The sequence below is a fragment of the Heloderma suspectum genome, chromosome 5 (genome assembly GCF_057233095.1).
Source record: "Heloderma suspectum isolate Gila_16-S chromosome 5, 16-S_ref, whole genome shotgun sequence".
In the NCBI taxonomy this organism is placed as follows: domain Eukaryota; kingdom Metazoa; phylum Chordata; class Lepidosauria; order Squamata; family Helodermatidae; genus Heloderma; species Heloderma suspectum.
Window position 1 is genome coordinate 166008346 of NC_139462.1, and position 14542 is coordinate 166022887.

At 43.4% G+C, this 14542-nt stretch overlaps 1 protein-coding gene across 3 annotated transcripts in view; it reads left to right on the forward strand.

Moving 5' to 3' along the window:
- The window catches only part of SNRK (SNF related kinase), a 58740-nt gene that overhangs the window by 17899 nt on the left and 26299 nt on the right, over positions 1–14542 (forward strand). For all 3 annotated transcript variants that reach the window (XM_084858230.1, XM_084858231.1, XM_084858229.1), the window contains one exon: positions 943–1630. In XM_084858230.1, coding sequence (XP_084714356.1) covers positions 1042–1630 — 589 coding nt within the window. In that variant the 5' untranslated portion in view covers positions 943–1041. The remainder of the gene's footprint in view (positions 1–942; positions 1631–14542) is intronic.

A 14542-nucleotide genomic window follows, 5' to 3' on the forward strand; every position in this document is an offset into this window, starting at 1 on the left:
CTTTCTCTTAATGTTACTGTTATCCTGATTGGCAATATTAAATTTGTGGACAGAGTAATGTTCTTGAATCTGTTTGCCTTAAATATATTACGGGCATTGTTACCTAAATACATTGTTATTTCAGCAAGTAAGACTACACACACACACCACCTTATCCTACTTCTAGCAGCTTCATCAAACTTCCTATTTTATTTTTATTTTATTTTAGGCACAGGAAGCAGCAAACCTCTGTTAAATTTAGTTGGAATTAGACTTTTCCTATTCTTTCCTATATCCCTTAATTTGTTCTTCTGTATGTAATCTAGCTAATTTGGCTACTCTGGAGTGTTGTACAAAAGTCTTGCGCATATCCAGTGCATGTGATAGATATGCACAAGATCTGAATCAGTTACTCCAGTTCTCTTTCAGTAAAGTTCTTTTAAGCTTGGCTGTTTTTACCCAAAGATCAGCTTTTAGATGAGCAGAAGTATTCTTCTGATCATAAGTAAATGTTTACTTATGATCACCTTCAGTGTTCTTTTTCTGGGAGCCCCTGCCAAAGAAAGCGATGCGGGTGGTTACCAAGAAGAGGCCCTTTTCTGCTGTTGCACCCCCGTTATGGAATGACCTTCCCAAAGAGGCTCACCTGATGCCTACATTGTGTTCTTTCTGGCACCAGGTGAAGACCTTTTTATTTTCCCAGGCATTTGAATATTTTAGTTCTGTTGTTTTAAATCTGCTATTGTATTTTAAATATCTGCACTGCTGCTAGATTTTATTCTGGTTTTTACTTTTATTTTATGCTGTAGTTTTAAACTTTTAAATTTTTATAAAGTATTTTATGCTGTATTTTGTGTTTTTAATTGTTGTGAACCACCCAGAGAGCTTTGGCTATTACGTGGTATAGAAATGAAGTAAATAAATAAGTTAATATTGTATAATAATTTTCTTTCTGACTTTTAGATGCGTTTGGCAGTGAGAATGGGTTGTGCATCTACTTCACATGTCTTTATATGAGAAGATACCAGTTTCAAAAGTTTCAGCATTACTACTTGGAGCAGTATGGCAGGGTTCAAACGAGGATATGATGGAAAAATTGCTGGATTGTATGATTTGGATAAAACCTTAGGCCGAGGACATTTTGCTGTGGTCAAACTTGCCAGACATGTGTTTACAGGTGAAAAGGTAGCAGTGAAAGTAATTGACAAGACCAAGCTAGATACTCTAGCCACAGGACATCTTTTCCAAGAAGTTAGATGCATGAAACTAGTGCAGCATCCCAATATTGTTCGCCTGTATGAAGTTATTGACACCCAGACCAAACTTTACCTAATCTTAGAACTCGGTGATGGAGGAGATATGTTTGATTACATCATGAAACATGAAGAAGGTCTTAATGAAGATCTGGCAAAGAAGTATTTTGCTCAGATTGTACATGCTATATCCTACTGCCATAAACTGCATGTAGTTCACAGAGACTTGAAACCAGAGAATGTTGTCTTCTTTGAAAAACAAGGACTTGTGAAATTGACTGATTTTGGCTTCAGCAACAAATTTCAGCCTGGAAAGAAACTTACAACAAGTTGTGGATCTCTTGCATATTCTGCTCCTGAAATTCTACTTGGGGATGAGTATGATGCACCCGCAGTAGGTAAGTCAGTGGTACACAGTCAGTCACTTTAATATTGCCAAAATGCTTTTGTTTTCAAAATGATCTGTTTTTGGAATTAAATACCATTGAGTATTAGAACAATAAATTCCATAAGGGTCTATGTGTATGCCTTCATTGCATTAGTCTAGTGCCATCTATTTCCATGTTGATATGATCAGAGCAGGTGTGCACAACTTGCAGGCCCCTACGCACATACAGCCACATCTGCTTTTGTGAGCACTTTGCCATGTCCCTGCATTTCCTGTCTGTCTTAGAAGCATCATTTTTTTCTTGCTACTGGATTCTCTCCTGATTTTTTGGTTTTGTTCCTCCTGTTACCTGGTTGTAAGGATGGAATAAGTCATCTAGAGAAATAAGTAATGTAGACTGTGAGTTTATGAACAAGCATGAGAGCTCTACTACTATCCTATAGATTTGATTCTTGGAGAAAAGAGAGCAGTTTGTTTCAATTGCTGTGGGAAGAAGCAATTAACTACACTATATTGATAGAGAAAGAGCATCTGACTAATGGAATACTTAGTTGCATGAAGGTTAGAATAGGTTCATTACATCTGTGTGAAATGCTTTAATCTTATTGGCATTGTTTGAGTGCCAGTCTTTTCCACAACGTTACTTTAATATTTTATTACTACGTTCATTTGGTATATTCAGCACAGTTCATCATGGAAGAAAATGGCTGTCCATTTGAAAATGACAAAGCAACAGGCATGTACTTCTTGCTAGACCTGTATCGGGGGATATGTGAAAAACTAGTTTGTACTGTTTCCAAGCTAATTGCATGTTTCTATACATAAGCATGGAAAAAAAAATCTAGATAAGTAGCATATTGATATTTCCTCTCAGGGATTATTAAGATAAATGCTGGATGTGTGAATATTTAATTTATGAATACAACCCCAAATGTGGCTTTCTTTCAAGCTTGGTAGGAAAGAGGAATATCAATTGAGTCCTGTTAATTTGCACCTTGACAGAATAAGGATTGACACATTTTAGGTTTTTCATTTTGGATGTTATTTCTGGCAAAATATGGCAGACATTTACCAGCAGTAAGTTAAGTGCTTCCATTGCTTTTAAAAAAAATACCAATGTGATCTCTATGTACATGTGGAAGATCTCTGTATTTGAGAAAAGTGAAATATAATGGCTATTTCTGGTTTATCTTTGTGGAATTGGTGGTGTCAGCCACCTGACACCTGTACACCTTTCTTTGTACAGGTTGCAAAGTTGGGACATATTTATTAGAACTCTTGGTCAGATGACTGTGGGATGCTTCTGAATTGAAATATATTTACTTCCCTGTACCATCAATGAGTAAAAACATATGAAGAGTGTAGGTAGCCATTTTGATCTATTACAAAAATAAAACTAAAAATCACAGTAAGGTAATAGGACAAGTTAAAATGCCACAAAATAGAGAACAACCTTTGAGTTTTCCAGAACAACCTTTTTTCAGGGTGATAATAAGTAGATCCGGGTAGGGGATGGAGTGAAGAAGATGAGCATGATGTTGGACCCTAAAGGCAGTTCATAAGAGTCTTTAAGATGGACTGTAGGAAGAGTTAGGCAGATTTATTTAAGATTAGTGTCTGCTAGGAGCAAAATGATTTTGAGATGCAGAGACTGCTGGGACAAAGAAACAACAATGGCTGTTTCCCCATAGTTTAGAAATGTGGACAAATCCTAGCAGCAGTTACCCACACTCTGGTAGCCTCCCTGTTGGGTTACTGCAATACGTTATATGTAGGGTTACGTTTGAAGATGGTTCGGAAACTTCACTTAGTTCAAAACAGAGCTCTAGGTAACTAATTGAAACTGGCTGTATATGATCATGTGATGTGAATGCTTTATCAGCTGCCCTGGCTTCTAGTCTGTTTCCGAGCCCTATTCAAAGTGTTGGTGTTGACCTTTATCCCTAAACTGTTTGCGACCAGAGTATCTAAAGGAACATCTCCTCCTGTATGAACCTGCTCAACTTAGGTCATCTTCAGAGGTCCTTCTCCAGGTGTCTCCACTGAAGGAAGCCAGTTGGTTGGCTACAAGAGAGGGCCTTCTCAGTTGTGGTGCCCCGCTTAGGAAATGAACTCCCCAAGGATGTTCACCTGGAGCCTACATTGTTGTCCTTTTGGTGCCAGGCAAAGACCTTTCTTTTCTCTCAGGCATTTTAGAGACCTGGTTCTAGATTTTTGTGGCTGTTTTATATATTCCTGTGCTGTTTGTATTGCATTGTATTCCTTTAAATATTTTATTTGTACTGTATTTTATATTTTAACTGTGTGTATGGCATTTTGATCTTTTAACTGTTTCTAATCCACCCAGAGAATATCAGTTATTAGGTGGATTAAAAACATAAATAAAATTATAGCAATTTGATCTGTGTCCAGCACAGTTTGGAACTTGCAGGTCTCTTGTGAGGCAGAGAGCAGATGTAAAGAGAAACATTGTAGTCTTTAATCTTCAATTTTGCTAATATAATCTTATAATATATTATATTATAATATAATATAAGCCAGTGTTTCAAGGAAGCATGATGTAGTAGTAATGGGGGACTTCAACTTCCCCTGTATTTGTTGGGAGACAAATTCTGCAAAACATGGCCCCTTCAGGAAATTCCTGACTTGTGTGGTGGATAACTTCCTCCTATAGAAAGTAGAGGCAGGAACTAGAAGACTGGCTATCCTTGACTTGATCCTAACCAACAGAGATGACTTAGTGGGTAAAGTAGCAGTTACAGGAACTCTGGGGGAAAGCGACCATGTTGTACTTGAGTTCCTGGTTCTAAGGGAAGCAAAAGCCGAGTGTAGCCAAACCCGTACCCTGGATTTTAGGAAAGCTGATTTTAATAAACTCAGAACAATGATAAGTAAGGTCCCATGGCAAGTGACGCTAACGAGAAAAGGAGTCCAAGATGGGTGGGAGTTTTTAAAAAAGGAAATTCTCAAGGCACAATTACAAACAATTCCAACAAGAAAAAAAGGTGGAAGACAACAGAAGACACCAATGTGGCTTCACAAAAAGCTAACAGATTACCTGAAAACAAAAAAGTACACATATAGGAAGTGGAAGGAAGGCCAAGATACAAAGGAGGAGTACAGGCAGGTAGCACAGAATTGCAGGGATGGTGTCAGGAAGGCTAAAGCTGAGAATGAGCTGAGGTTAGCGAGGGATGCTAAAAGCAACAAAAAGGCTTTCTTCAGCTACATGCAGAGTAAAAGGCAGAGGAAATAAATGGTGGTTCAGCTATTAAATAAAGATGGCAAAATGATAACAGATGACAAAGAAAAGGCAGAGGTGCTCAATTCCTACTTCAGCTCAGTCTTCTCCCGAAAGAGGGGATAGGACCCCCCTGGCAAAGGCGAAGTGCAGGTTGAAGGAGCAGGATTGCAGCTTGAGATTGATAGGCATATGGTCAAGGAACACCTAATTACTTTGAATGAGTGCAAATCTCCAGGGCCAGATGAACTGCATCCTAGAGAAATAAAGGAACTGGCAGAAGAACTCTCAGAACCGCTGTCTGTTCCCTTTGAGAAATCATGGAGGACGGGTGAAGTGCCAGATGACTGAAGGAGGACTAATGTTGTTCCTATCTTCAAAAAGGGTAAAAAAGGAGGACCCTGGGAACTACAGCCCAGTCAGTCTGACATAAATCCCTTGGAAAATTCTGGAGCAGATGATAAAGCAATCAGTCTTTAAGCACCTTGAAAACAATGCAGTGATTACTCAAAGCCAGCATGGATTTGTCAAGAACAAGTCCTGCCAGACAAATCTGATCTCATTTTTTGATCAGGTCACCTCCCTTGTGGACTGTGGGAATGCTGTGGACATAAAATACCTTGATTTCAGCAAAACTTTTGACAAAGTGCCCCATGATATCCTGATGAGCAAACTAGCTCAAAGTGGGCTAGATGAAACAATGATCTGGTGGATCCACAGTTGGCTACAGAATCGGACTCAAAGAGTGCTTATCAATGGGACCTTCTCAAACTGGGGAGAGGTAACGAGTGAGGTACCGCAGGGCTTAGTCCTGGGCCCAGTGCTCTTCAAAATTTTTTTTAAAGACTTGGAGGAGGAGGTGCAGGGAATGCTGATCAAATCTGGAGATGACACCAAATTGGGTGGGATAGCTAATAAATACCTTGAAAGACTAACAAAATTCAAAGTGATCTTGATAGACTGGAGTGCTGGGCAGAAAACAACATAATGAAATTTAGCAGGGATAAATGCCAGGTTCTGCACCTAGGAAAAAGAAACCATATGCACAGTTACAAGATGGGGGATACATGCCTCAACAGCATTATGAGCGAGAAGGATCTTGGAATTGTTGTTAATCACAAGCTGAATATGAGCCAACAATGTGATGTGGCTGCAAAAAAGGCAAATGCTCTTTTGGGCTGCATTAATAGAAGCTTAGCTTCCAAATCTCTGGAAGTACTAGTCCCTCTCTACTCAGCACTTGTTATGCCTCATCTGGAGTACTGTGTCCAGTTCTGGGCACCACACTTTAAGAAGGATGTAGACAAGCTGGAGAGGGTTCAGAGGAGGACAATAAAGATGATCAGGGGACTGGAAACAAAGCCCTATGAAGAGAGACTGAAAGAACTGGGCATGTTTAGCCTTGAGAAGAGAAGACTGAGGGGAGATAGGATAGCACTCTTCAAGTACTTGAAAGGTTGTCACAGAGAGGAAGGCCAGCATCTCTTCTCGATCATCCCAGAATGCAGGACACGGAATAATGGGCTCAAGTTACAGGAAGCCAGATTCCGGCTGAACATCAGGAAAAACGTCCTGACTTAGAGCAATACGACAATGGAACCAATTACCTATGGAGGTGGTGGGCTCTCCCACACTGGAGGCATTCAAGATGAGGCTGGACAGCCATCTGTCGGGGATGCTCTGACTTGGATTCCTGCATTGAGCAGGGGGTTGGACTCAATGGCCTTGTAGGTCCCTTCCAACCCTACTATTCTATGATTCAGGACTTGCACAGCCTCTCCTGATTCAGATGTCACAGGGAGATAGAGCTGTGTGTCAGCATACTGATGGCATTTAGCTCCAAATCCCCTAATGACCACTCCCAGTGGCTTCATATAGACGTTAAACAACATTGGGGACAAGATGGTACCCTACGGCACCCCATTGATACCATTGGGTCCAGAGTGGGCTTCTTCAGGAGTAGCTGCACTACTGCCTCCTTAAGGACAGTTGGGACCACCCCTTCCCATAGGGAAGCATTTATCACTCCCTGAACCCATCCAGTCATACTCCCTTGGCTAGCTTTAATTAACCAGGAGGGACAGGGATCAAGAGGGCACGTGGTCGATCGCATTATTGCAAGCATCTTGTCCACATCATCAGGCTGTAACAACTGGAACTGATCCCACAAAATCGGGCAAATGGTGGCATCAGCCACCTCGACTGGTACTGCACTAACAACAGCATCAAGTTTGCTGCGGAGACGAGCAATTTTGTCCTCAAAGTGCGATGCAAAAAGGTCACAGCGGGTCCTTCATGGGGTCAGGTTCCCATTTACTGGGGAAGATGTTAACAACCACTGGACCACCTGGAAGAGCTCTGCTGGACGGCTACTTGAGGATGCAATGGAGGCAGAAAAATAAACCTTTGCTGCCCGCACTGCCATGCAGTAGGCACGGTTATGCACTCTAGAGCGTGTTTGGCCATCTTCACTTGGAGTCTTGTGCCATTTGCTCTCTAGCTGACATCCAGCCTGTTTCATTGACCACAGTTCCCTAGTATACCAGGGAGCAGAACGGCTCCACAGTGCCGGAGGGGGCACTCAGGCGCAATCAAGTCGATGGCCCTCTATATCTTGCTGTTCCACAGTGAGGCTAGGGCCTTGGCTGGATCACCAGCTCTCTCCACTGGAAAATCTCCAAGAGCATTCAGAAATCCATTGGATTCCATCAGTCTCCTGGGGCGGACCATCCAAATAGGTCCCCCAACCCCACGGGAGGAGAGTAATGCCATAAGTTCAAATCTCACCAGGAAGTGGTCTGACCATGACAATGGGGTTACTTGGAGCCCCCCAATGTTCAGACTACACATCTCACAAGTTGGAGCAAAAACCAAGGGTATGCCCTGCTTCATGTGTTGGGCCGATGACCTACTGAGACAGCTCCGAGGTTGTCATGGAGGCCATGAAGTCCTGAGCTGGAACTCCAGGGACAGCCTCAGCATGGAAGTTGAAGTCACCCAGAACCACCGTCCTGGGTTCCTCCAGCACCACACTTGCGGCTGCCTGCACCAGCTCAGTCAGGGAGGATGCTGGGCAGCAGGATGGGTGATATACCAGCAGCATCCCCAATCTGTCTCTGTGGCCCAACACTAGGTGCAACCCCTCAAGGCCCGCTCCAAGGTCGAGTGGTTTCCTGATGATAGAGATGGAGGTTCTATGAACCACGGCAACTCCCCCATCCCTGGCCCTCCAACCTATGTTGGTGCTGCACTGAGTACCCAGGTGGGCAGAGCTTAGTCAAGTTGACTCCACCCAGCTCACCCACCCAAGTCTTAGTAATACATGCCAGGTCAGTCCTCTTATTCACAATTAAATCATGAATGAGTGCGGTCTTAATGCAGACCGATCTGGCATTAAATAGCAGCACCGCAAGACAGGAGGGCACAGTGGAAGAGCTACCAGTGACATGAGAGCTAGAGGAGGGGGGTAGAAGGGGAACAGTATATAAACATTTGTAGCCCATTCTACTTTGATGTCCCAACCCCCTCCTGCCATATCTCCTTCTGCCCCAAGTCACTGGAATAGTGGTGCCCCCTCCATGGGCCCCTGTGTCAGAGTCACCTAGACACATCCTTAACGCCGTAAAAATACCCACACACTCAACAGCCACCCACCATTCAAATATACAGTCAACCATTCAACACATACACTCCATTCATCCAACAATCACTCCCAACTAGGGATGTCAGAGAATTCCGCCACGGACTGAAATGGGATCGAATTCCCTTCAGTCCGTGCCACAGAATCCGCTGAGCAACGGCACCACGAGGTCCTGAGGAGACAGCAGTCATGCAGCTTTTTTTTCGTTGTCTGCAAAGAGTCGCGGAATTTCATAAATAAAAACGCAGTGTAGTATGTTCCGATAATAAATACATAAGTTTTTTTAAAAAAATGAATTGTGCTCACTGCCTTGTTTGTGGGTGTTCTTTTTAAGTTGAAATCCTCCGTCTCCGTTTACTTTCAGCCAAAACACTTCCTCCTCCTAGGGGCTTCCCAAAACAAGGCTGTCCTAGGTGTGCCTGAGCGATGCGCTCTTTGTTTAAAGTAACACTGTTTTAAAGAAAGAAAAACCCTTTTAAAATGACCATGCCGGTCCTGGAGCCCTGCATGAGGTATTATTCCCCCTGCTGAGCTTTATATTTCCACATCCAGCGTTGTTGTTGATGTTGTGAGGCTAAAATGGAGAGGAGAACCAACTCTGTGCATGTCTACTTAGAAGTAAGTCTTATCAAGTTCAATGCGACTTACTCCTACACATGTCAGCACCCCACTTGCCCCCAGCTCAGCTTTGTATTTCCACATCCAGCACATGATCTAACCACTACAGCACACTTCTGTTATGAAACTCATGAAAAAGAGACTGTATAATGGAAAGTTCTTTCTGAAGCAGTCACACTTGTACAAATGCAGCATGAAGGGAAAGATGAGCAAGCTTCTTTTTGTTTGAATAAAAAGCACACTCTGCACATGCTCAGGGAATGGACAAAATGAGGAATAAACATGCCAGGGAAACAGCTGGGTTGAGAGAGAATCTCCCCCCACACACACACACATACACACACATAACGGAAGAATACAGTTCATATGTTATTGATGCCCAGGGTGGGCAACAATAACATATGAGAAACTGCTGTTGGCAGAGGATCCCTGCTTTCACTCAGGGACACCTCACTCATACAATACAGGCAGTCAATAGATGACCAGGATGTAAGCAGGTCAAAAAGGAAGAGAAGATGGAACGTGCCCTTGCCCTCGCAGTAAACCGAAGGGGCAAACCAAAGGGGCATCGCCCCCTTTGGGGGCGCCCCTACAGGGGTGGCCCACCAGTGGCAGCCTGTGACCTCGTAGCAGGGCAGTTTTTAAGTCTCCGCGATGCCTGGAGGTCTCAAGGTTCAAAGATAGCACTCTGCTCCGGTTGGCTGGAGAAAACTTCGGCAGGTGTTCCCACTCACTTTGCAATCCGCGCAGGCCAACACAAGGCAGGATACTGGGAGATAGGGCGGGGGGGGCTTACAGGCAGCAAGCAACCAGCCAGCTGTAAACAGTGGAACAATCCTCTCCCCTCAGTTCTCTTCTCTCACCAGTCCAGCAGTGCAGAGATGTAATTTAGGATGTACTTTAGTTGATTCGATGGCTAATCATCTAAGCCTCCATGTGGAAATGATGCTTGTACTTTTGATCTTGTCTCATGCTGTAGCTCCAGTAGAATACAGGTAAGAATTATCACTGAAGGAGTCCAGTTTTATTGCGTTATTTAAAACATCTATATATTGCCCTTCATCCTATCAGTATTTCAGGGCAGTGTACAGGGCAGATATATCACAAAAACAATAAAACAGTAGATACTTAACAATTAAAAAGTGCACAACAAATTAAAATGGCTGGATAAATAAGAAAGTTTTTGCTTGGCGCTGAAAAAGACAGCAATGTTGTTGTCAGGCAAGCTTCTTTAGGGAGGGTATTTCATAGCCAGGGTACCAGAAAGCCCATAACATAACATACTTACAATAAAGGCAGCAACTGGGGAAAGGGCTCACTAGAAGATCTTAAAACATGGACAGGTTGATAATAGAAAAGGTGCTTCTTTAAGTATTTCAGTCACAAGCTGAAGAGCTTTAAAGTAAGTACAAACACCTTGAATTGGACCTTAAAGCAAATAGGCAGCCAGTGATGTTGTTTTGGAATTGGTGTAATATGCCCAAACCTGTTTTTACCAGTTAAAATTTTGGTGGCTGTTGTTGTTCAGTCGTTCAGTCGTGTCCGACTCTTCGTGACCCCATGGACCATAGCATGCCAGGCCTTCCTGTCCTGCTCTCTCTCCCGGAACGTGCTCAAGTCCATATTCATTGCATCGGTAATGCTGTCTAGCCATCTCATCCTCTGCCGTCCCCTTCTCCTTTTGCCTTCAGTCTTTCCCAGCATCAGGGTCTTTTCCAGTGAGTTTTCTCTTCGCATTAATTAGGTGGCCAAAATATTTGAGCTTCAGCTTCAGTATCTGTCCTTCCAAGGAGCACTCTGGGTTGATTTCCTTTAGGATGGACTGATTTGTCCTCCTTGCAGTCCAGGGGACTTGTAAGAGTCTTCTCCAGCACCACAGTTCAAAAGCATCAATTCTTCGGCCCTCAGCCTTCCTTATAGTCCAGCTCTCACAGCCATACGTTACTACTGGGAAAACCATAGCTTTGATTTGACGGACCTCTGTCGGCAAGGTGATGTCTCTGCTTCTTACTATGCTGCCTAGGTTTGCCGTAGCTTTCGTCCCAAGGAGCAAGCGTCTTTTAATTTCATGGCTACAGTCACCGTCTGCGGTGATCTTGGAGCCCAAGAAAATAAATCTGTCCCTGCTTCCACCATTTCTTCCCCTTCCATATGCCAGGAAGTGATTGGGCCAGATGCCATGATCTTCGTTTTTTTAATGTTGAGTTTCAAACCAGCTTTTGCACTCTCCTCTTTCACCCTCGGCAAGAGGCTCTTTAGATCCTCTTCGCTTTCTGCCATTAGGGTGGTATCGTCTGCGTATCTGAGGTGGTTGATAATTCTCCCAGCAATCTTAATTCCGACCTGTGATTCATCCAATCTGGCATTTCTCATGATGTACTCTGCATATAAGTTAAATGAGCAGGGCAACAATATGCAGCCTTGTCGTACTCCTTTCCCAATTTTGAACCAATCGGTTGTTCCATGTCTGGTTCTTACTGTTGCTTCTTGACCCTCGTACAGGTGTCTCAGGAGACAGGTAAGGTGGTCTGGTACTCCCATCTCTTTAAGAATTTGCCACAGTTTGTTGTGATCCACACAATCAAAGGCTTTAGCGTAGTCAGTGAAGCAGAAATAGATGTTTTTCTGGAATTCTCTTGCTTTCTCCATGATCCAGCGAAAGTTGGCGATTTGATCTCTAGTTCCTCTGTCTCTTCTAAACCCAGCTTGTACTTCCAGTAGTTCTCGGTTCGCATACTGCTGAAGCCTAGCTTGTAGGATTTTGAGCATCACCTTGCTGGCATGTGAAATGAGTGCAATTGTGTGGTAGTTCGAACACTCTTTGGCGTTGCCCTTCTTTCGAACTGGAATGTAAACTGACCTTTCCAGTCTTGTGGCCACTGTTGAGTGTTCCAAATTTGTTGGCATATTGAGTGCAGCACTTTAACTGCATCGTCTTTTAGGATTTTAAATAGCTCAGCTGGAATACTGTCATCTCTGCTAGCTTTGTTGTTAGTAATGCTTCCTAAGGCCCACTTGACTTCACTCTCTAGGATATACAGCTCCAGTTCAGTGACCGCACTCTCATGGCTATCAGGGACATTCAGATCTTTCCTCTGTAGTTCTTCTGTGTATTCTTGCCACCTCTTCTTAATCTCATCTGCTTCTGTTAGGTCCCTGCCTTCTTTGTCCTTTATCATGCCCGTCTTTGCACAACACGTTCCCTTGAGATCTCCGATTTTCTTGAAGAGATCTCTAGTCTTTCCCATTCTGTTGTTTTCCTCGATTTCTTTGCATTGTTCATTTAAGAAGGCCTTCTTGTCTCTCCTTGCTATTCTCTGGAACTCTGCATTCAGTTGGATATATCTTCCCCTTTCTCCCTTGCTTTTCGCTTCCCTTCTTTCCTCAGCTACTTGTAAAGCCTCCGTAGACAGCCACTTTGCTTTCTTGCATTTCTTTTTCTTTGGGATGGATTGAGTTGCTGCCTCCTGAACAATGTTACGGGCCTCCGTCCATAGTTCCTCAGGCACTCTGTCTATCAGGTCTAATCCCTGAAATCTATTCCTCACCTCCACTGTATATTCATAAGGGATATGATTTAGGTCATACCTGAATGGTTTAGTGGTTTTCCCTACGTTCTTCAATTTAAGCCGAAATTTTGCAAGAAGAAGCTCATGATCTGAGCCACAGACAGCTCCAGGTCTTGGTTTTACTGACTGTATAGAGCTTCTCCTTCTTTGGCTGCAAAGGACATAATCAGTCTGATTTCGATATTGACCATCTGGTGATGTCCATGTGTAGTGTCGTCTCTTGTGCTGTTGGAAAAGTGTGTTTGCTATGATCAGCGTGTTCTCTTGGCAAAACTCTATTAGCCTTTGTCCTGCTTCATTTTGTACACCAAGGCCATGCTTGCCTGTTATCCTGGGGATTTCTTGACTTCCTACTTTAGCATTCCAATCCCCTATGATGAAGAGGACATCTTTTTTTGGTGTTAGTTCTACAAGGTGTTGTAGGTCTTCATAGAACCGATCAACCTCAGCTTCTTCGGCATCAGTGGTTGGGGCATAGACTTGAATTACTGTGATGTTGAATGGTTTGCCTTGGATTCGTACTGAGATCATTCTATCGTTTTTAAGATTGTACCCCAGTATTGCTTTTCCCACCCTTTTGTTGACTATGAGTGCTACTCCATTTCTTCTAAGGGATTCTTGCCCACAGTAGTAGATATGATGGTCACCTGAATTAAATTTGCCCATGCTTGTCCATTTTAGTTCGCTGATTCCCAAGATGTCGATGTTCAATCTTGCCATCTCATGTTTGAACACCTCCAGCTTACCTTGATTCATTGATCTTACAATCCAGGTTCCTAAGCAATATTGTTCTTTACAGCATTGGATTTTCTTTTCACCACCAGACACATCCACAGCTGAGTGTCCTTTCGGCTTTGGCCCAGCCGCTTCACTCTTTCTGGCACTACTTAGAAATACCCTCTGCTCTTCCCCAGTAGTATATTGGACACCTTCGGACCTGAGGGGCTCATCTTCCGGTGTCATATCTTTTAGCCTTATGATACGTTCCATGGGGTTTTCTTGGCAAGAATACTGGAGTGGGTTGCCATTTCCTTTTCCAGTGGACCACATTTTGTCAGAACTCTCTGCCATGATCTGTCCGTCTTGGGTGGCCCTGCACGGCATAGCTTATGGCTTCACTGAGTTACGCAAGCCCCTTCGCCACAACAAGGCAGTGATCCATGAAGGGGTTTGGTGTCTGTACTACACACCAATTGAGTAATCCTAGTTGTCTTCAAGGGTAGCCCCATGTATAAGGCATTACACTAATCCACCCGGGAGGTTACCAGAGTATGAATCACTGTCCAGAAATGTCTGCAGTTGGCAAACCAGGCAAAGTGAGCAAAAGGCACCCCATGCCCTTGAGGCCACTTGGGCCTCTAGTGATAAAGTTGGATTTAAGAATATTCCCAAACTGCACACCTGTTCCTTTAGGAGGAATGCAGCACTATCCAAAGCAGGAGAAACAGCAAGAACCATCTACCTACAGTGCTTCCATCTTGTCAGGATTCAGCTTCAGTTTATTGGCCCTCATCTAGCCCATTACTATGCAGTGGTTCAGCACACCCACACCTTCACCTGACTTGGATGTCATGGAGAAATAGAGCTGAGTATCATCTGTATACTGATGACACCTCACTCCAAAACACCTGATGCCCTCACTCAGTGGCTTCATATAGATGAGAGGGGAGGTGACCCAGCAATTAATGGATTATTGAACCAATTGGAAGCAGTAACCAAGTGAACACAGCGCTATCAAATTTAGTTTATATGTATATTGAAAATTGCCAAGGAAGTCCAGCACAGTCACATTTGACTTCAAAAGAGGAAGCTTCTAAAAAATCAGTAAGTTGAAGGAAAAGTCAAGAGGGTCAA